Raw genomic sequence first — 21846 nt, forward strand, 5'->3', positions numbered from 1 at the left:
TCATCGTGTAGGCATTCTATCACTTCACACCGTCACAAGAAGGGTGAGTATGCTATAAAAAGATATTCTGGGGATGCCTGGGTGGCTCCGCAGCTCTGCCTTCAGCTCAGGGTGTGATCCTGGAATCCCGGGATGGGAGTCCATATCGGATTCTCTGCAGGGAGCCTGCTTCTTCCTCTGCCTGTGTCTCTGCCTCTGTGTCTCTCATGAATAAATACATAAAATCTTCAATAAATAAATATACTCTTAAAAAAAAAAAAGCATGAGGAAGCTTAACCATTCAAATATGTGGGCATTAAACAACAAATGCCTATCCAATCAATTGGCCAAAGGAAAAATAAAAAATTAGATGTGCCTATTACTAACAATGAAATCTCTTTTTATAAAGATTTTATTTATTTATTCATGAGAGACACAGAGAGAGACAGAGAGAAGCAGAGGCACAGGCAAAGGGTGAAGCAGGCTCCATGCAGGGAGCCCTACGTAGGACTCGATCCCGGGTCTCCAGGGTCACACCCTGGGCTGAAGACGGTGCTAAACCCCTGAGCCACCCAGGCTGCCCCACAATGAGATATCTCAATAAGAAATTAAGAAACCAATTCCATTTGCAATAGCATTAAAAAAATAAAACACTTGCAAATAAATGTAGCTAAGGAAATGAAAGATGTGTACAACGAAAACTGTAACACACCAATGAAAGAAACTGAAGACACAGATAAATAGAAAGATAGCCCATATTTCTGGACTGAAAGAATTATTATTAAAACACTTCTACTATATAAAGCAACCTAAAATTCAATGCAATCTTTACCAAAATTCCAATGGCATTTTTTACCAGAAACAGAAAAAGAATCCTAAAATTTGAACCACAAATGACTTCAAATAGCCAAAGAAACCTTGATTATGAAGATCAAAGTTAGAGGAATCACATTTAGAGATTTCAAACTATACTACAAAACAATAGTAATCGGGATGCCTGGGTGGCTCAGTGGCTGAGCACCTCCCTTAGGCCCAGGGTATGATCCTGGAGACCCGGGATTGAGTCCCACGTTGGGCTCCCTGCATGGAGCCTACTTCTCCCTCTGCCTGTGTCTCTGCCTCTCTCTCTCTCTCATGAATAAATAAAATCTTAAACAAAACAAAAAAACAAAACAGTAATCAAAACTCTATGGTACTGGAATAAAAACAGACATACAGAAACATGATAAAAAGCCCAGAAATAAACCAACACATATATAATCAACTACTCTTTGACAAGGGTGCCAAAAACACACATAGGAAAAGGACAATCTCTTTAATAAATGGTGCTGAGAAAACTGGATATGCATATGCCAAAAAGAGAGAGAAAAAAAAAATGGGACCCTACCTTACACCACTCACAAAATTACCTCAAAATGGGTTAAAGGCTTCAACGTAGACATGAAAATGAAAATGTAAAACTTCTTGGGGGGAAAAAAGGTCCCTTGAAACTGGTCTTAACAATGAGTCTTCTGACAGGAAACAAAACACACAGGCAACAAAGGCAAAAATAAACAAGTCAAGCTACATCAAACTAAAAATCTTCTGCACAGCAAAGGAAATAATCAACAAAATATAATGGGAGAAAATATTTGCAAATGCTTTACCTTATAATGGTTAATATCCAAAATATATAGGTGCTCATACAAATCAGTAACAATGAAACAATCAGATTAAAATATTGGCAAAGAGGGATGCCTGGGTGGCTCAGCGGTTGAGCGTCTGCCTTTGGCCCAGGGTGTGATCCTGGAGATCACACATCAGGCTCCCTGGATGGAGCCTGCTTCTTCCTCTGCCTGTGTCTCTCTGCCTCTCTCTGTATGTCTCTCATGAATAAATAATTAAAATCTTTTAAAAAATATATTGGCAAAGATCATAAATAGACATTTTATTAAAAAAAATCTACAAATGGCCAACAGGTATATGAAAAAAATGTTCTTCCCCACTAATCAACAGGAAAATGCAAACCAAAACCACAATGTATCACTCGACACTTGGTAAGATGGCTACCTTCAAAAAGAACAGAGATAGGTGTTAGTGAGGGTGAAGGTTGAAGGAACTCTTGTATACTGAGGTTGGCATGTTTAAAAAAAAAAAAAAAGCCAAAATCATAGAAACAGAGAGTACATTTTTATTTAACAGAGAGGCATTTTTATTTATATTTTAGTTTTATGGTATTTTGATTTACGATGCTTCATAGATACTGTGTTTCTAACATAGTGAAAGTCTATGGCAATGCTGCAAGGAGCAAGTCTATTGGTGCCATTTTTCCAATGGCACTTGCTGACTTCATGTCTGTATCACATTTTGATAATTTTTGTAATATTTCAAATGTTTCCATTAGAACTGTACTTGTTATGATGATTTGTGATCAGAGACCTTTGTTACCATTTAATTGTTCTGGAGCGCCACAAACTGCGCCCATATGACATTTAACATAATCAATAAATGATAAAAGTTGTGTCTCTTCTAATTGTTCCATGACCAGTCATTCCTCTATCTCTTTCTCTTGGGCCACTCTATTCCCTGAGTCACAACAGTATTAAAATTACGGCAATTAATAACCCTACAATAGCTTCCAGGTGTTCAAGTTAGAGTCACACATCTTTCAGTTTAAATCAAAAGATAGAAATGATTAAGCTTGGTGAGGAAGGGATGTTGAAAGCCAAGACAGAACAAAAGCTAGCTAGGCCTCGTGAGCCCAACAGCTAACCAAGTAGCCAAGCTGTGAACACACACACAAAAAAAAACCCTCAAAAAATCTTTGAAGAGAATTAAAAGTGCTACTTCAGTGAACACACAAATGTTAAGAAAGCAAACAGCCTTACTACTGATATAAAGTTTTAGTAGTTTGGATAGAAGATCAAAGTGGCCACAACATTCCCTTAGGCCAAAACCTAATCCAGAGCAAGGCCCTACCTAACTCTCTTCAATTCTAGGAATGCTGAGAGGGGTGAGTTGGCAGAAGACAAGTTGAAAGCAGAGGGTGCTTCATGAGGTTGAAGGAAAGAAACCATCTCCCTATCATCAAAGTACAAGGTGAAGCAGCTAGTGCTGATGCAGAAGTTGCAGCAAGTGATCCAGAAGATCTAGCTAAGATCATTCATGAAGGTGGCTACCCTAAACAATACAGTTTCAATGCAGACAAAACAGCCTTCTATTGGAAGATGTCATCTAGCACTTTCATAGCTAGAGACGTCAAGCCTGGCTTCAAAGGACAGGTGGACTCTCTTGTTAGGGACCAGTGCTCATTTATTACTCTGAAAATCCTAGGATCCTTAAAAATTATGGTAAGTCTACCCTATCTGAGCTATCAATGGAAAAACGAAGCCTGGATGACAGCACCCTGTTTATTGGTGCTGGTTTATTGAATATTTTAAGCATATTGTTGAGACGTACTGCTCAGAAAAAAATATTTCAAAAATTACTGGTCATTGACAAAGCACCTGGTCACCCAAGAGCTCTGATGGAGATGTACAACGACATTAATGTTGTTTTTGTTAAGATTTTTATTTATTTACTTGAGAGAGCAAGAGCAAGAGCGCGCGCGCGAGAGAGTGCATGTGTGCACATGAAGGATAGGGAGAAGCAGACTCCTGTTGAGCAGGGAGCCCAATGCAGGGCCCAATCCTATGGTCCTGGGATCATAACCTGAGTCAAAGGCAGATGCTTAAGTGACTGAGCCACCCAGGCACACTGACATTAATGTTTTCATGCCTGCTAACATAACATCTATTCTGTAGCCTACGTAATTTCGACATTCTTTCTTTTCTTTTTCAAAGATTTGTTTGGGAGACAGAGAAAAAGAGAGAGTGAGTGTGTTCCTGCGTGCAAGGGGTAGAAGACAGACCCTGAGCTGAGCACAGAGCCTGACACAGGACTTGATCTCATGACCCTGAGATCATGACCTGAGCTGAAATTAAGAGTCAGACACTGAAAAAACTGCACCACTCAGGCACCCCAACACTCCAAAGTGTTATTATTTAAGAAATACAATTTGTTGGGGTGCCTAGGTGGCTCAATTAGTTAAGTATCTGCTTTTAGCTCAGGTCATGATCTCAGGGTCCTGGGATGGAGCCCCATACCGGGCTCCCTGCTCAGCATGGAGTCTGCTTAAGACTACCTCATTCTCCCTCTACACCCCTACCCCTCGCATGCAACTGTGCATGCACTTTCTTTCTCTCTTTCTCTCTCTCTCTCAAATAGGAAGGGAGGAAGACAATTTGTAAGGCCAGGGCTGCCAGAGTGAGTTTTCTGATGGATCTGGGCAAAGTAAGTAGGAACCTTCTGGAAAGGATTCAACATTCTAGCTGCATTCATGGGTGCCAGAAGTCAAAGTATCAACAGGAATCTGGAAGAAGTTCATGTCAACCCTCATGGATGATTTTGAAGGGTTCATGACTTCCATGGAGAAAGTAACTGCAGATGTGGTAGAAATGGCAAGAGAACTAGAACTAGAAGTGGAACCTGGGGGCACCTGGGTGGTTCAGTCAGTTAAGCATCCAACTCTTGATTTTGGCTCAGGTCACAATGTCAGGGTCCTGAGATTGAGCCCTGCATTCAGCATGGAGTCTGCTTATCCCTCTCCCTCTCTTTCTTCTCCTGTTCTCTCATTCTCAAATAAGTAAAATCTAAAAAAAAAAAAGTGGAGTCTGAAAATGATTGAATGCAAGCTCATGATAAAACCTGAATGGATGAGAAATTACTTCATATGGATGAGCAAAGAAAGTTGTTTATTCAGATGGAACCTAAAATTCAAACATGTTTTTAAAAAATACTATATTTAACTCTACTGGAGTTAATTTTTTTTTTTTTTAATTCGAAAAAAGGACAGTCTGGGTGGCTCAGTGGTTTAGCACTGCCTTTGGCCCAGGGTCTGATCCTGGAGACCCAGGATCAAGTCCCACGTAGGGCTCCCTGCATGGAGCCTGCTTCTCCCTCTGCTGTGTCTCTGCCCCTCTCTCTCTGTGTCTCAAATAGATATAGATATAGATAGATAGAATCTTAATAAAACAAAATTCGGAAAAAAAAGAGATGGAATCTACTCCTGGTGAAAATGCTGCGAAGACTGTGGAAATGACAGTGATAATTTAGAATATTATATAAACTTAGTTGATAAAGCAGCAATAGGGTTTGAGAGGATTGACTGCAATTGTGAAAGGTCTACTATGAGTAAAATGCTATAAAAAACAGCATCACGTGCTAGAGAGAAATCATTTACAAAAGAAGAGTCAATGCACCAAGCTTCATTGTCGTCTTATTTTCTTAAAGAAAAAAAAAATATTTTATTTATTCATTCATGAGAAACACAGCGAGAAAGAGAGAGAGAGAGGCAGAGATAGGCAGAGATAGGCAGAGAGAGAAGCAGGCTCCATGCAGGGAGCCAGATGTGACTCGATCCTGGGTCTCTAGGATCATGCTCTGGGCCAAAGGCAGGCGCCAAACCACTGAACCACCCAGGTGTCTCCACTGTCTTTCTTTTTTTTTTTTTTTAAGATTTTATTTATTCATTCATGAGAGACACAGAAAAAGAGAGGCACAGACATAGGCAGAGGGAGAAGCAGGCTCCATGCAGGGAGCCTGACATGGGACTCGATCCCAGGACTCCAGGATCACACCCTGGGCTGAAAGCAGCACTAAACCGCTGAGCCACCCGGGCTGCCCTCCACTGTCTTATTTTAAGAAATTGCCACAGCCGCCCCAACCTTGCAAGCTACCACTCTGACCAGTCAGCAGCTATCAGTATCAAGGCAAGACCCTTTACCACCAAAAAGAAACCTGCTAGAATTTCAGATGGTAGCATTTTTTAGGACTAAAATATTTTTAAGTGTACTTTTTTTTTTTTTTTTTAAGACATAATGCTATGGCATACTTAGTAGGCTATAGTGTAAACAGGGCACCATGTGGCTCAGTCAGTTAGGAGTCCAACTCTTGATTTCAGCTCAGGTCATGATCTCAGGGTCCTGATATCAAGCCCTGTGTCAGGCTCTGTGCTGTGTGTGGAGCCTGCTTAAGATGCTCCCTCTGCCCCTCCCTGTCTGCTTGAGGTTTCTCTAAAACCAAACAAAAAAAGACTATATGTAATAAACGTAACTTTTATATGTATTGGGATAACAAAAATCTCATTTGACTTGATTTATTGTGATGTTTGCTATATAGTGGTGGACTGGAACCAAACCTACAGTATCTCTGAGGTATGCCTATAAAATGCCAGGAGCTAAGGTTTGGGGGAAATGTACCATGTTAGTCAAAAGGTACAAATGTTGTTATAAAACGAAAAAGATACGAAGATATAACATACAGCATAGTGACTACAGTTAATAATATGTTGTATATGTGAAATGAGAGTAGATCTTAAGTATTTCTACAAAAAAAATAATAATAATAATAATAACGTAGGGACGCCTGGGTGGCTCAGTGGTTAAGCGTCTGCCTTTGGCCCAGGTCGTGATCCTGGAGTCCCAGGATCGAGGCTCACATCTGGCTCCCTGCATGGAGCCTGCTTCTCTCTGCCTGTGTCTCTGCCTCTCTCTCTCTGTGTGTCTCATGAATAAACAAATAAAATCTTTTTTTTTTAATAAAATCTTTAAAAAAATTAATAATGTAATTTTACGAGGTGGTAGATACTTAATGAACTTCCATTGTGAAAATTATATTACAAAGGATGCATATACCAAATCATCACACTGTACATTTTTATTTTTTTAAATATAAAGGTTTTATATATTTACTTGAGACAGAACACAAGTGAGGGATGAAAGAGGGACAAGCAGACTCCATGCTAAGCGTGGAGCCACACACAAGGGTCAATCCCACAACCCTGAGACCATGACCTGAGCAGAAACCAAGAGTCAGATGCTCAACTGACTGAGCTACTCAGGTGCACCTCGTACATTTTAATTATTTTATATTACTAGGCTGGAGGGAAAAAAAATATGTTTAAACTATAAACCTTTAGGAGTATGTTGAAAAGTAGCCTATGGTTCAAGTGGTGACTATGACAATGCATGCAAACCTGGCACAAGCAGACACAAGGAAATGCTGGCTAAAAGGAGAGATCAAAACCTGGGATACAGGGGAGCCTTGGTTGGCTCAGTCAGTAAAGCATCCAATTCTTTTTTTTAAGATTTTATTTATTTTTTTTGAGGGAGAGCAAAGTCAAGAGAGATCAGGGTGAGAGTGAGAGGGAGCAGACTTGCCATTGAGCAGAGGAGCCAGATGTGGTACTCGACCCCAGGAACCTGAGATCATGACCTGAGCCAAAGGCAGATACTTAACTGACTGGGCCACCCAAGTGCCGCTGAGCATGCAATTTTTCATCTGATGGTTGTGAGTTTAAGCCCCAAGGGTGTAGAGCTTACTTTAAAAACAAACCAACCAATCCTGAGATACAGAAATGACATGGATCTGTACACAGTGACCCAAACGAAAAAGAGAATAAGCATGACAGAATCCATTAAGCTCACTAAAAATCTACTAACCTTGAATCCTTTCCTAAGAGGTATACCAGGTATTGAGGCTGCAGGGGAGAGAAGAGGGTAGTGCAAATAAACCAGCCCTATCAACACAGCAACTACCCAGAAAGCTGAGAAGCAGGCAGTGCTCATGGTCCACATATGAGAGACACTGAGAAAAGGTGAGTGGGGAGGGAAAAGAGATAGTTCAGGCCACTGGGGAGGGTGAGGGCCTTACCCAGTGAGGATATAAGTGCAAAGTTCTCCAGCATCACATCATGGTACAGGAATCTCTGAGCCTCATCAAGGAGCCTCCACTCCTCCCAGGAAAAGTACACAGCAATGTCCTCAAAGGTCACACTATCCTGTTATGATGGACAGATGAAACCATGAACATTCTCTGAGATCCCACAATCCATCTCACCACACATCTATCCCATGCTCATCCTCCTTCAAAGCTCCCCACTTCAGAAATGCCAGGAGTAGGTGCACCTGACGCCCACCCTATCTTCAGGTTCTCCTTATTCACTGTGTTCTGCCCTCAACATCAGGCAGGGGAAACAGAGATGTCATCCAAATTCGTCCTGGCCTGTAGGGTCTCCTCTACATCCTAAATTCTCCCAGAGTCTCTACTTTGAGATTCCCAAGATACAATTAAATGTGGACTCCTGTTTTACCCTTCAGCCTCTAACACCCTGAGGCCTTTAGCTCCCACTTCCTCTTGTTGTGCACATTGTTCTGTAAACTGTACCTCTCTCACATCTTTAGTTCTCACAGCTGCACTCCCATAGCTCCACTCTGGGCGAAGCCCTGATTGCTGCTTTGAAGGGCTTCTCTGTACCCAATCCTTGCTTCAATACTAGACACCTAGAGGCACATACAGATTACAGATGCCCGTGACCCACTTCCACTTCTGTGGACTTGCTGTCCCCTCAGCAGTCACAACTCCCCCACCCTCCATTCAATTTTTCCTAAAACCCCAGTCCTTAGAGTTTCCCCTGGCATCATGACTCACAAATGACTACACTGACCCCAGATCTTATCTACCAGCAAGACTAAATACCCCAGACTCCATCAAAGCTCACCACAATATTCCAGTGAAACTAGAGTAATGAATAAAAGGAGGAGCCTGGCCTCAGTGTCATCTTGTCTCAATTATTCCCATACCTCCATAGCCATCTCATGCCCACTCATCCCATGGAAGCCTTGATCATTTGCCAAACCATTCTCTCTCCCACATGGTTACCATGATCACTTTTCTCCTTCACCTGCATTTGTGTGCTCAGCAAGACAATCACTCCTCATCATGCACCTTCCTCTGAAGCTAAGGCATTGTCATGATGACCTGCATTTCCAAATATAAATGTAATCCATAGCTCTGCCCTGGTCCACACAATAATCATCACTTTTGGATATCTTTATCCAAAACCACCTCCCCAGATCTCCAGACCTGTGAATCCAGCTACTTATTTGCTGTCTTCACTCACTATTCTCTGAAACATCTCAGACTCTTAACAGAACCAAACAAAACTCTTCTTAGTCCCAAAGAAAATTAACCTACAATCAATCCATCGCAGTTGGATGGCTCAGCGGTTGAGCCTCTACCTTTGGCCCAGGGCATGATCCTGGAGTCCCGGGATCAAATCCCGCATTGGGCTCCCTGCATGGAGCCTGCTTCTCTCTCTGCCTATGTCTCTGCCTCTCATGAATAAATAAATTAAATCTCAAAAAAAAAAAAAAATTCCCAGTTGATGGAACTTCCATCCCTTTAGCTGCTAGAACCAAAACCCCTGCGGTATTCCTGGTCTCCGCCTTCCCTCTCAACTATAACATCAAAAAATCTACCACTCTTTAAAAAATGGACACACTGGGATTCCTGGGTGGCGCAGCGGTTTGGCGCCTGCCTTTGGCCCAGGGCGCGATCCTGGAGACCCGGGATCGAGTCCCACATCGGGCTCCCGGTGCATGGAGCCTGCTTCTCCCTCTGCCTGTGTCTCTGCCTCTCTCTCTCTCTCTGTGTGACTATCATAAAAAAAAAAAAAAAAAAAAAATGGACACAGAGTCCAACTTTTGACCCACCTCTACAGGGACCACTCTGGTCCATCAACACTCCTCTGGATTATAGCAGCTGCCTCCTCCCTTACCCTCAAGATCTGTTATCTCAATATTTGCATACTCTGGTGTTTATTTGTGGGATAATTTCTCATATCTGTTTATATTAGCTGACAGCAACAGGAACACCTGCCTGGAACCCCTGGCCTGCACTCAAGACCCTGGGCTTGGGGTATCCTCAGAGTCCCCAAACCCAGCAACTGGAAAACTACCAAGGGAAGAGCCTTAAGACACCACAATCCCAGACACCATACTGGCGATGTCCAGACCAGTAAGGGACAGAGGCAACCTCCCTCTACTTTTGTAGGTTTTCTAAGTGCTTTCACAACCTTCAGAATTTGAGGTTTAGGTAAGGAAACCAGGGCTGGGTTCCACGAGATCAGGCTTCCTCCGCATCCCGCCCAGGCCTGGAACCCAGTGACCTCAGACTAACTAACCCCTGTACCTCAATCCTCAATGCTCCTCATATAAGCTCTGCGACCTCCAACAACTCCACTCCCGCTGCTTCCTTGTTTCATCACCCCCATTCAACCTGTTTTCCCTCAAGCAGCTTTTGGAAAGTTGTTAAGACCCTCACCCAGACTGTCCCTCTTTTTTTCACGACGTTCCAGGGTCCTCGGAACAGAGATACCACACCTCCGCCCGCCAGGCCCCGCGTGACGCCGCCTGACGCTCTGTGTTCCGCGAACGCAGAGTCCTCCCGCCTCAGCCCCCCACCCCCACCCCGCAGCCTCTCTACCAGCCGGCCCCTCCCCTGGAGCCCGCTCCCGCACGCCAGTGCACCGGCGCTCACATACGGGCCCCCCCGCCCACCACTGCCTCCCTGTCCGGGACACCGGGGCCTGGGCCGCAGGGACGCGAGCAGACGCCCCGCGCTCGGGCCTTGAGGGTCTGGGGGAGAGGGGTGAGGGAGGGAAAGGAAGAGGGGGAGAGGGAGGGAAGAAGGGGGAGAGAGGGAGGGGAGAAGGGAAGGAGGGAGAGGAGGAGGGAAGGCGAGGCAACGAGCGTTTACCTGCGCCGGGGCCCTGGGCACGGCCGCAGCCATCGGACTCGGGGTGCGGGGCGAACACCGGGGCCGACGGTCCCTGTCCTGGCCCACGTGCGGGGCAGCCCGGGCGGCGTAGCCAGGCGCGGACCCGCCTCTCTGCCGGGGGCGGGGGGGGGACAACTCCAGCGCCTTGACAGTTCCGTCACTTCGGTCCCGCCCTGGCACGCCCGAGAGCAGCAAAATGGCCGCCACAAGGAGGAGGCCGGAAGTCCCACCCCTAGGCGAGGTATTCCCGCGGAAATGATTCCATTGGCTCAATTCCGCGCACGATCTTCTGGGTAATGTAGTTGGCGGCTTTCTAGTGGCCCCTGCAAGAGTGTTTCTCCATTCTGACCAATCAGAGCATTGGCCAGGCGACTCCTCAAGGGATGATGGAACCTAAAGGTTGGGCGGAATGCAGAGAAGAGGATTTGCTCCTTGTGAACTGCAGTGAATAGGCGTAATTTCATACTCTGTAAAGGTCAGCCTGCTCAAGAGGGTAATATTGTTTTTGAGGTACTCCGAGATCCACTGATCTAAATGATCATATTCCGTAGAGTCATTCAGACAAAATAGTCCACGCATAGCTGAAGGCATTTTCTTAATCCTCTTGAAATGCATGTAGCCTGATGAGTTTGTCAGTTTTGTGAGTTCTAATATGATTGGCTAAGGGCAAGGGAAAAAAACTTTATGCAGGGCTATGACTCAGAATAAAGAAAGTTGTTAGGCCGCCCTCATACAGGTGAACAAGCAGGATCTCTGCCTCTGGTTCCCAAAGAAAATGTGTCACTTGCTTGTGGGTCAGTGATTATGTCTTGCCCATTTTTATTATATAATATGTCTTACTCAGTACTCCAAGATACACTCAATTCTGTTGAGCACACTGACATCTATCTCAAATGGAGATCAGCCTTAATGCTATTTTAGTTTGGGTCAGTGGCTACAACTTTCACAGTTGCAGAATGTCTGAACCTCCAGACAAAGGGGCATCTGAACCCCATGTTCTCATGTCCTTGCCTGTAAGTGATTACAGGCATCACGTATCAGTGATTGCTGGTACAGTTCTGCATAGAGAATTAAGATTATTTTAGAAGAACAGTTTTGAAATGGAAATTTCAGAAAATTAGTAATAATGTTTATACTGTTTAAAGATAATGTCAGAAATACCTCTGGGGAAATATAAAGGGATACTGAAGAAAGTTAAGACCTTAGAGACTTTTTAGCAGAGCTGCTATTCCTTTTTTCTTTTTTCTTTTTTCTTTTTTTTTTTTTTTTCTTTCGTTATCCCAGAGCTTCTATTCTTGAAAACATTGACCAATACCACCTCGGAGGGAAAAGTGGAAGTGAACATTTAGTAGTGAACATTTTTCATTAGTAAAAATGAAGAAGAAACTGGGGTGTCCTGTTTATTCACAGTTTAACATGTTCACTGAGCAAATAGTTGCCGGCACTTCTGTAGGTGAATGGAAACATTAGGACACTGGAAAGACAAAGACTCAGGCAACTTACATTCTTCAAAGAACACAGGTGGCTCAGCAGGGAGTCTGCTTCTCCCTCTACTCCTTCCCCTGCTTGTGCTCTCATTCACTTTCTCAAATAAATAAATAAAAGCTTTAAAAAAACATAGGTAGGTAATAGGAAAGAAAATTACTAAATTATTTTTTAAAATTTATTCATGAGAGATGCACAGAGGCAGAAACATAGGCAGAGGGAGAAGCAGGCTCCTCAAGAGGAGCTTGATGTGGGATTCGATCCTGGAACTCCAGGATCACTCCCTGAGCTGAAGGCAGACGTTCATCCACTGAACCACCCAGGCATCCCTGCCCTCTCACTTTAGATGCCAGTTGCAAGTTCAAGTTGTTACTTGTGCTTCTGACCAACAGGCTATAAAATCAGAACTTTCCAGGACTCCCTCCCTGGGTTGGATTAATTTGCCAGAGCAGCTCACAAGAACTCTTAGAACATTAACTTGCTAGAGTACCAGTTTATTATAAAAGGATGTAACCCAGGAAGAGATGCACCAGGCAAGGTACGTGGAAAAGGAAATGGAGCTTCCATGGTTTCTCTTAAGTGTGCCCTTCTTCCCACATCTCCATGTGTTCACCAACTTGGAACCTGAACCCCTTCCTTTTAGATTTTTATTGATGCTTCATTACATAAGTGTGGCTTTGGTGCCCACCACAAGTCTCAGGAGAACAGCATGATTCCATCTGTGTCCTGCCCTGTGAACCTCTCCCCGAGATTGTGGGGGCCAGATTGGGGCCAAAACTGCTCTGGTACGAAATGTAAGGCATCTGCCTCTAGGGGAAGTGTGGACTTGACCTTAGAGCTATCTTAAAAGACACTGCTTCTGGAATTGAAAGCTGGGATTCAGTGGCTGGTGGCACCTGTGTGTACCTAACCTCTGACATGATAGTGACAGTTTCCACTTCTGTGAAGAGAGGTAACGAGAGCTTAGCATGAAGCTTCAGATCAACCCTTGTCCAAGGAGGGCCCCCTAAAAGGACTCAGCTCCATGTATTTTGTGTAATTTTGTAGTTTATTGTGATAGGAGGGTAGGTCAGACCCAGCTATTCTGAAGCCATACCCTGCAAACACATGTATAGAAAATGTGACAGAGTTTTAAAGCCTGACTTTCGTTACCAGGCTTCTTGTTTAGACTTTGCAAATTAGAGCTAAGTTTTGGCTTCTAACAGAAGTGTAAGCAAAATAGCAACTTCCAAACTAAATCCTGCCAATTGTTTAAAAAGCTATTTCTACTTTTGTAGTATTTTTAGAATTGTACCAATTGTGTCCCCTTAACTATATCTCTTTATATTTTGAGCCTCATTATGTATGTATTTGGTGAAGAGTACATTAAGTGAGACCTGTGTTAATCGCTAGGACTGCTGTAAGAAAATACCATAGCCTGTTTGATTTGAACAACAGAAATTTAGTTTCTCATAGTTCCGGATGCTGGGATTTGAAGATGAAGGTGTCAACAGGTTTGGTGATATATGGTCTTTCTCCTTGGTTTGTGGATGGCCACCTTATAGCATGTCCTCACATAGCTCACATACCTTACCCAGTCCTCTTGGTGGGTATAGTGTTGGTGTCTATTCCTCTTAAAAGGAAGCCAGTTCTAAAAGAGTAGGACCCCACCCTGATGACCTCATTAACCTTAAGTCTTTTAATTTTTCTTTAAATATTTTAGTTATTTATTCATGAGAAACACAGAGGGAGGCAGAGACATAGGAAGAGGGAGAAGCAGTCTTCCTATGAGGAGCCTGATATAGGACTCTATCCCAGGTCCCCGGGATCACGACCTGAGCCAAAGGCAAACGCTCAACCACTGTGCCACCCAGGTGCCCCTAATTACATCTTTTAAAAGCCCTAGCTTGGGCAGCCCCGGTAGCTCAGTGGTTTAGCGCCGCCTTCAGGTCAGGGTGTGATCCTGGAGACCTGGAATCCGAGTCCCATGTCAGGCTCCTTGCATGGAAGAAGCCTGCTTCTCCCTCTGTCTGTGTCTCTGCCTCTTTCTCTGTGTCTCTCATGAATAAATAAATAAAATCTTTTTAAAAATAAAAATAAATAAATAAAAGCCCTAGCTCTTAATACAATCACTTGGGGGTTAGGGCTTCAACGTAGGAAAAAGATGATATTAATATTTTAGCAGTAATAAAAGGCAAAGGGGTTACTAAAATTAGGTGATAAATAGGCAAAGAATATTCAGCTATTTGAAAGTATCTTCCAGATGCCAGTGTTCACAATGACTTCTAAAAGTGACTTTTATAGAAACATAATTTCCAAAAGGTGTATTTACTGGTATTTACTTATAGCATTTAAGTGTAAATGCATTATTTCCAAGAATTACTTAAAACAAAAAGATTTCTAGTAAAACAAATATTAAAAGGTGCTAAAATGGGGATCCCTGGGTGGCTTAGTGGTTTAGCACCTGCCTTCAGCCCAGGGTGTGATCCTGGAATTCTGGGATCAAGTCCCACATCAGGCTCCCTGGGTGGAGCCTGCTTCTCCCTCTGCCTGTGTCTCTGCCTCTCTCTCTCTCTCTCTCTGTCTCTCATGAATAGATAAATAAAACCTAAATAAATAATAAATAAATAAAAGGTGCTAAAGTGTGGAGTTTAATAAAATACATTTATTTCAATTGAAGCTTACTCCTTTGTATCATAAGCAATGCCACTTATTTATGCAACCTGATTAAACCCTTATAGACACATCATCTAGCCCAAAAAAAGTGATTTTGGTCTTTGACATGTACTCAGATATGTGGCATAAAAAACCTTCACCTAAAAAAAAAAAAAAAAAAAAAAAAAAAAAAAAAAAAAAAACCTTCACCTACTTTTGGGGCTTCTTTTCTCATTATTCTCCCCATCACACATTATACTACAAAGGCAATGATCTTTCTTCAGTTCTTTGAATTCCATATGTACTTCTCCAACTTATAGTATTTCTAGGTTTTTTTTTCTCTCCAGTTAAAACACTTTTCCCCACTATGGTCTGTAAATTGAAACAAGTCTATATATAAGTGTCTGCATAAATTTCAAATCAGAAGTGGTTTTCCACCCTAAACTCCAAAATCATGAACATTCTGTGAAAGGATTTCAATTTCAAATGGAACTGGAAGATATGAAATGGAGAATCTCACGTACACACTCTGAGAATGGAACCTAAGAACTGAGACTAGGGGCACCTGAGTGGCTCAGTTGGTTGATCATCTGCCTTCAGCTCACTCAGGTCATGATCTTGGGGTCCTGGGATCCAGTCTCATATCAGGCTTCCTGTTCAGCAGCGAGTCTGATTTCCCCTCTTCCTCTCCCTCCGTGATCCCTCTCAGTCAGTCAAATAAATAAAATCTTTTTTAAAACAAATATTGTTTATCTTTTTAAAAGATTTTATTTATTTATTCATGAGAAACAGAGAGACAGATGTAGAGACACAGGCAGAGGGAGAAGCAGGCTCCATGCAGGGAGCCCGACGTGGGACGCGATCCCAGGTCTCCAGGATCACGCCCTGGGCCGAAGGCGGCACTAAACCGCTGAGCTACCCAGGAAAAAAAGGACTGAGACTAGTTTCCTGTAAGTGTTCAATTTACAGAAGACTTATCACCTGGCCAATGAACATCCTCCAAGAATGTTTTCCATCCTGAAGACAATGAACTTACTGCTTGAACTCTGGCTGGACTCTGTCTTTGTACAGTATGCCCGTAAATACAGCCTGCTCAAAACCCCCAATGGACTTGCCTATATCTTGCTACTTTTGTGTGTCTGAATTTCCATTTCTTTCTTATTTCTGAATAAATTCAGTTTCCAGTAATTCAAGTTTGTTCCAGTTTTATTTGGTATAATGATTCCCTACATTATCATAAAATTTCCTGAATCTCTCTAGTGATTAACATTATTCAATTTTAGAAAATTATTTTTTAAAAGATTTTATTTATTTATTCAAGAGAGACACACAGGCAGAGACAGGCCGAGGGAGAAACAGGCTCCCTGTGGGGAACTTGATGTGGGGCTCTATCCCAGGACCCCGGGATCAAAACCCGGGCCAAAGGCAGACACTCAACCACCAAGCCACCTGGGCACTCAATTTTAGAAAATTATTTAAAAATAATCATCAAGGGGTGCCTGGATGGCTCAGTTGGTTAAGCATCTGACTCTTGACTTTGGCTCAGGTCATAATCTCAGGGTTGTGAGATTGAGCCCGTCATCAGGCTCCACGCTGAGTCTGGAGCCTGCTTAATAAATGCTCTCTCCCTCTCCCTGTCCTTCCCTGCCACTGTTCAAGCTGTCTCTCTCAAGTAAATTAATTTTTAAAAATTTAAAGTTATTAATAATCTTCATGAGATAGAGAGAGGGAGTCAGAGAGAGAAGCAGGCTCCATGCAGGGAGCCTGATGTAGGACTCGATCCCAGGACTCTAGGATCAGGCCCTGGGTTGAACACGGAGCTAAACCGCTGAGTCACCCGGGCTGCCCACATTATTATTCAATTTTGAATCAAAATGTCCTGGAAGATTAAATCATGTAAAATGAGAGCCTACAAATATGTAAAGTTGACTAAACAAATGATAGGGTGTTCTAGAGGGGACTTGTAGCCCAGAAACTGCATTTAGAACATTTGTTTTTTTGCCCAGCTTGCAAAACAAGAGACCTGGGTGTCATTGCCAAAGCATGAAGGGATGAATGTCAAGGGGCCTGAAGACACCAGTGCAGAGCTGTTCATCACACCTGGTGTGTCTTTATAATCAGGGTTATGTAAAAATATAAAATAGAAGACAGAGTAAAAGGAGACAAACACCCACCATGATGAGAGCTGTGCTGAGGACTCCAGCCCCAGGGGACAGGCTAGGGGAAAAGCTGTTGCTGTGAATTTGATGGCCTTGCTGCCTATGCCAGTGCAGGTCAAAGATCCTGAAGCCACTTGGTTAACCATGAAGTTGGAGCACATGCTAATGAAGAACAACATGAATGTGTACCCTGGAACAGTACATCTCTCTGGAATGCCTGAAAGACAATATCCATGACTTTTTTTTGGTAGTTATTTTTCCTTTGTATTGGTCTAGTCCATTCATAACAATACATGAATTTAGTAGCAGTTACAGGACCCAGCAGAGGGAAGAGTAAAATTTAATGCACTTTGGGGACATCATTCTTAGCTCCACCCACCTCATAATATTGGGGCAAAGCTTACTGGCCCAGAAGCCACTTGAGAGCAGGTAGTGCTGAGACAGATCCTTCTAGCCCTCTGTGAAAATAAAGGACAAGTTTATGTCCAACATCACTCAGAAAATATTTCCTCCCAAAATTGCCATTGTCTTAAGGAACTCCTTAGAAGCCCTAAGTAGTTGGCAAAGGCAAGTTGTTTAGCCAAATCTTTTAAAAATTATTTATTTATTTATTTATTTATTTATTTATTTATTTATTTATTCATGAGAGACACAGAGAGAGAGGCAGAGACAGGCAGAGGGAGAAGCAGGCTCCCCAAGCAGAGCCCGATGTGAGACTTGATCCTGGAACTCTGGGACCATGCCTTGAGCTGAAGGCAGAGGCTCAACCACTGAGCTACCTAGTCCCTGTTTAACCAAATCTCTTGACAAGTAACCTCCCCATTATTGCTATTCTGTCTCTGAGGGGTTTTTTGTTTGTTTGTTTTGTTTTGTTTTGTTGGTCTCTGAGTTTCTTTTTAAAATATCTTTATAATATTGGACACATTGAGGCAGTTACATTTTCATTCTTCCATCTAGTACACTTATTGCTTCTACCTTTTCGTTCATTGTTTTGGGAATTTCCTGGGTAGAATCTGAAACTGGCCCCCATACATGGAAGACAGAGGCAAACTGCTCCACATTGGTAGGTGGCATGTTTAAGCAGGGGAACTTACATATGAAGCTTAACTTGGGTGACTGCAAGATGAATAGATCTCTGTACCTGCCTGCCAGAATCTTAAAATTTATATAGAAGCAAAAAAAAGTATATAGAAGCTTTAACTGGGTTCACTTGGATATACCATCCAGATGGTAGCAACACCACCTTATTATCTCAAGGCTGTGTCCTTGGGCAGCTTCTAGTACAGGGAAGGCAAGCAGAATGGACATTCCAAGGACAGGGGAGAGGGTAAGAAGCCTCTGATTGCCCCGATCTAGCTCTTGCATCAATCAGTGGTCATGTCTTCTTTTTTTTTTTTTAAGATTTTATTTTTTATTCATGACAGACACAGAAAGCGAGAGAGGCAGAGACACAATCAGAGGGAGAAGCAGAATCCATGCAGGGAGCCCGATGTAGGACTTGATCCTGGGACTCCGGGATCATGCCCTGAGCCAAAGGCAAAGGCTCAACAGCTGAGCCCCCATGCATCCCTAGTGGTCATGTCTTCTTGGTGACTGTCCAATACTACCTTCACACCTAAAATAACACACACACACACACACACACACAGTCTCTGCCCCTGGTTCCTGATGCAAAGCTCCTAAAACCATTATAATTACCTGGTTATAACGGTTTTAGGAGCTTTGCATCAGGATAGTCTTTTGTTCTAATAAGTGACTCTTGGTGGGCTCCTGGATGGGGTCTAGCCACCAGAAAAACTAAGCCGTTTCAGGCGTTTTCAGCCTGAATTCCCATTCTCCAGAGAGGAGAGAGGGGCTGGAAATGGAGTTCATAATAGATCATGCCTGTGTGATGAAGCCTCCATAAAAATCCCAATAGTATGGAGTTGGGAGAGCTCCCAGGTCAGTCAGCATATCCATGTCCTGGGAGAATGAAGTATCCCATATCCATGGGTACGGAAGCTCTTGCACTTGGAACCCTCCCAGACTTTATCCCCTGTATCTCTTCATCTGGCTATTCTTTGTCTTGTATCACATCTTTTAATAATCTGGTACATGTGTTTTCCTGAGTTCTGTGAGCCACTCCAGAAAATTAATCCAACCTGAATAGGGGCATCATAGGAACCTCAGGTTTACAGCTGATCACTCAGAAGTAAAAGTAACAAACTACACCTGTAATTGGCATTTGAAGCGGGAGGCAGTCCCTTGGACCTGAGCCTTTAACTTGTGGGATCTAGGTTATCTCCAGGTAGTGTCAGAATGGAGTTGAATTGTAGGACACCCAGTTGGTGTTGGAGACTTCTTGTTCCTTTCATTGGAACTGTTGGTGCAGAATGTAGTTGGTGTCATGAAACGGGATTTACTAGGACAGTGCTTGCTGGGACAAACGTGGTTTGGGAAGAGAAAGGATGAAAGGGTCAGGGATAAATAACCTTTGATTCCTGAATGGACACATGGTCACAGTGGTAAATGTGATAATGGAGCAGCAGCTGTGCTGTAATCAGTTACTAACGGTAAGACTTAGCAAAGGAATTCAGAGACGGATCCAACTCCTGCGGAATTGGTTCCTTGCATGCATAAGGAAGTGCAAACTACTAAGAAAAAGGCAAAATAGAATTAAACTAAAAATAAAGGAGAATACTGGGTCAGACTTCGATGCTAGACCAAGCTCATATTTCAGTGAGTCTAAGCTCTGCTCCCTGGCCTCAAATCGGCCTCCCAAGGGAAAAATTGTGCAGGGATAACAAAGTAATTCTAAGATCTCTGGTCACCATGTTCATCATCATGGTGGAGGGGCAAAACCAAGAAACTTGAAACCAAGGGGGCATAATATAAAGAAGTTCCTTCATTTTATTTTTTTTAAAGATTTTATTTATTTATTCATAGAGACAGAGAGAGGCAGAGACACAGGCAGAGGGAGAAGCAGGCATCATACAGAGAGCCTGATGTGGGACTCGATCCAGGTTCTCCAGGATCACGCCCTGGGCTGCAGACTGCGCTAAACCACTGCGCCACCGGGGCTGCCCCAGTTCCTTCATTTTATAGATCAGTATCATGAGAGCCTGTACCTAAATGGCTGATGAGAATAAGTTGGGGGCTATGTCTCTGATTTGAATGCTGCAGAATGGAAGAGCATGTTTTGTTGATACAGGACCCATGGCCCACTGTGAAATAATCACAGATGGCTGTATGTGATACACAGAAGGTATTCCTTAGGGCAAAGCCAACTGATGGACCATAATAAGTCACTGAAAGGTGTGTTAGTCCTGAGAAGGGGTCTGTTTCCTCCTATGAATGCCAAGTGGAGCAACCCAGGTGAAGCAGCTGATACACTTGGTATGCAAGCCATATGGGCCTGACTTTGGGATACTCACACACTGAATTATGCCTGTTGCCTAGGTCATGGTAAATGCTGTGCTTAAGGGACTCCTTTCATATGGGCACCCCATACAGACTTATACTGTTGTTAAAACCAAAGCACAAGTCAGGAAGCCTTATCAAAATGCTGTTTCAGCTTTTCCTCGTGGGTCTTATCGATAACAAAAACATTACATTAATTAACAAGAGTAGGAAAAAGCAGAAGACAGAATCAGTAGACTGGTTTTAGCAGGGCAGAAATTTTTAAACAGTTATTAAGGAATAAAGTGAACAAAACAAATATTGATAGGAATGGAACAAAAAAGGATTATTATTTTTTAAAATTTTTTAAAGGCTTTACTTATTTATTTATGAGAGACACACATAGAGACAGAGAGAGAGGCAGAGACAAAGGCAGAGGGAGAAGCAGGCTCCATGCAGGGAGCCCGACGTGGGACTCATCCCGGGTCTCCAGGATCACACCCTGGGCGGAAGGCGGCTCTAAACCGCTGAGCCACCCAGGCTGCCCTGAGCCACCCGGGCTGCCCAGGATTATTATTTTAAAGTGGTATTGGGGCACCGGGGTGACTCAGTGTTTGAGATCTGCCTTTGGCTCAGGTTGTGATCCCAGGGCCCGCAGGGAGCCTGCTTCTCTCTCTGCCTCTGTGTCTCTCATGAATAAATACATAAAATCTTAAAAATAAAATAGATATTGATAGGGTTAAAACTGTGTAAAAATTTTGACCAAGTAAATTTGAAGATCTAATTGGCTTTATTAAAGATTTATGAATGAGGCAGCATTCCATCTAGGAAGTAGAGGGCAGCTCCGGAGATATACAAAATGGAAAGTTTTTAAAGGCAGAGATGGTGCAGAAAATGGAAATTTATTAGCAAGGAATGCATTGTTTTAGGAAAGCTTGCCCTTCTAAGGGGAAATACAGGGGCCTATCAGGGGATTAATTCCTAGTGCTGGCCAGGAAATTCCTGTTTGGTTTGTTAAAAGTAACATCCCTCCAGGGATTGAAACTACAGTTAGGTTATGCATTAAGCCACCTGGATCACCCAGCTGGCCCAGACTGCAACTGTTGGACCCACTATCAATGTCATTTCTCTGGCACTGAGACTGTGCTGTGTCTGTCTTCCTCCCTCCCTCCCTGCTTCCCTCTCACCCTCCCTTGCTTCCTTCCTCTCTATCCTGTCCTTCCTTTCCTTCTTTTCAATTTTTAAAATCTGAGTATAGTTGACATACAATGTTACCTTAATATCAGGTGTACAACATAGTGATTTGACTTCTGTGCTTTCCCCTTGCTGCAAATGCTTTGCCTTTTACAAGAGATTGTGAACTCCTTCAGGTCAAGTACCAGATCTTAAAACCAAAGTTGTAGCAAAAAAGGATAACTAATACTGGTTTGGAACTTTTGCAACCATCATCTTCACTTTCTAATAATGGCCATGTGAGGTAGGTGGGGGCAGAGGCATAATCTCCACCAGGCAGATGAGGAAGCAAAGTTTAGAGGGGCTAAGTAAGTTACTTGCAGTCACACAGCAAGCAAGC

General features: G+C 43.1%; 1 protein-coding gene across 5 annotated transcripts in view; it reads right to left on the minus strand.

Annotated features, from left to right (window-relative positions):
- LOC112908827 (uncharacterized) overlaps positions 1-21846 on the minus strand; it is a 62836-nt gene that overhangs the window by 9148 nt on the left and 31842 nt on the right. Inside the window, exons 1-3 of one of the 5 annotated variants that reach the window (XM_072762226.1) lie at positions 10597-10850; positions 7711-7837; positions 7500-7537 (exon numbers count right to left, since the gene is read on the minus strand). The exons of 1 other annotated variant lie outside the window; for it this stretch is intronic. Coding sequence is in view for 2 of the 4 variants with exons in the window: in XM_025984415.2 (XP_025840200.1) it covers positions 7711-7837; positions 10597-10629 (160 nt within the window). In the remaining 2 variants the exon portion in view is untranslated. Of the gene's footprint in view, positions 1-7499; positions 7538-7710; positions 7838-10161; positions 10298-10596; positions 11006-21846 lie in introns of those variants that run through there. 3 more of the 5 variants (XM_025984415.2, XM_072762096.1, XM_072762286.1) reach the window with 3 other exon arrangements.

Source organism: Vulpes vulpes, chromosome 1 (assembly GCF_048418805.1).
Source record: "Vulpes vulpes isolate BD-2025 chromosome 1, VulVul3, whole genome shotgun sequence".
Taxonomy (NCBI): domain Eukaryota; kingdom Metazoa; phylum Chordata; class Mammalia; order Carnivora; family Canidae; genus Vulpes; species Vulpes vulpes.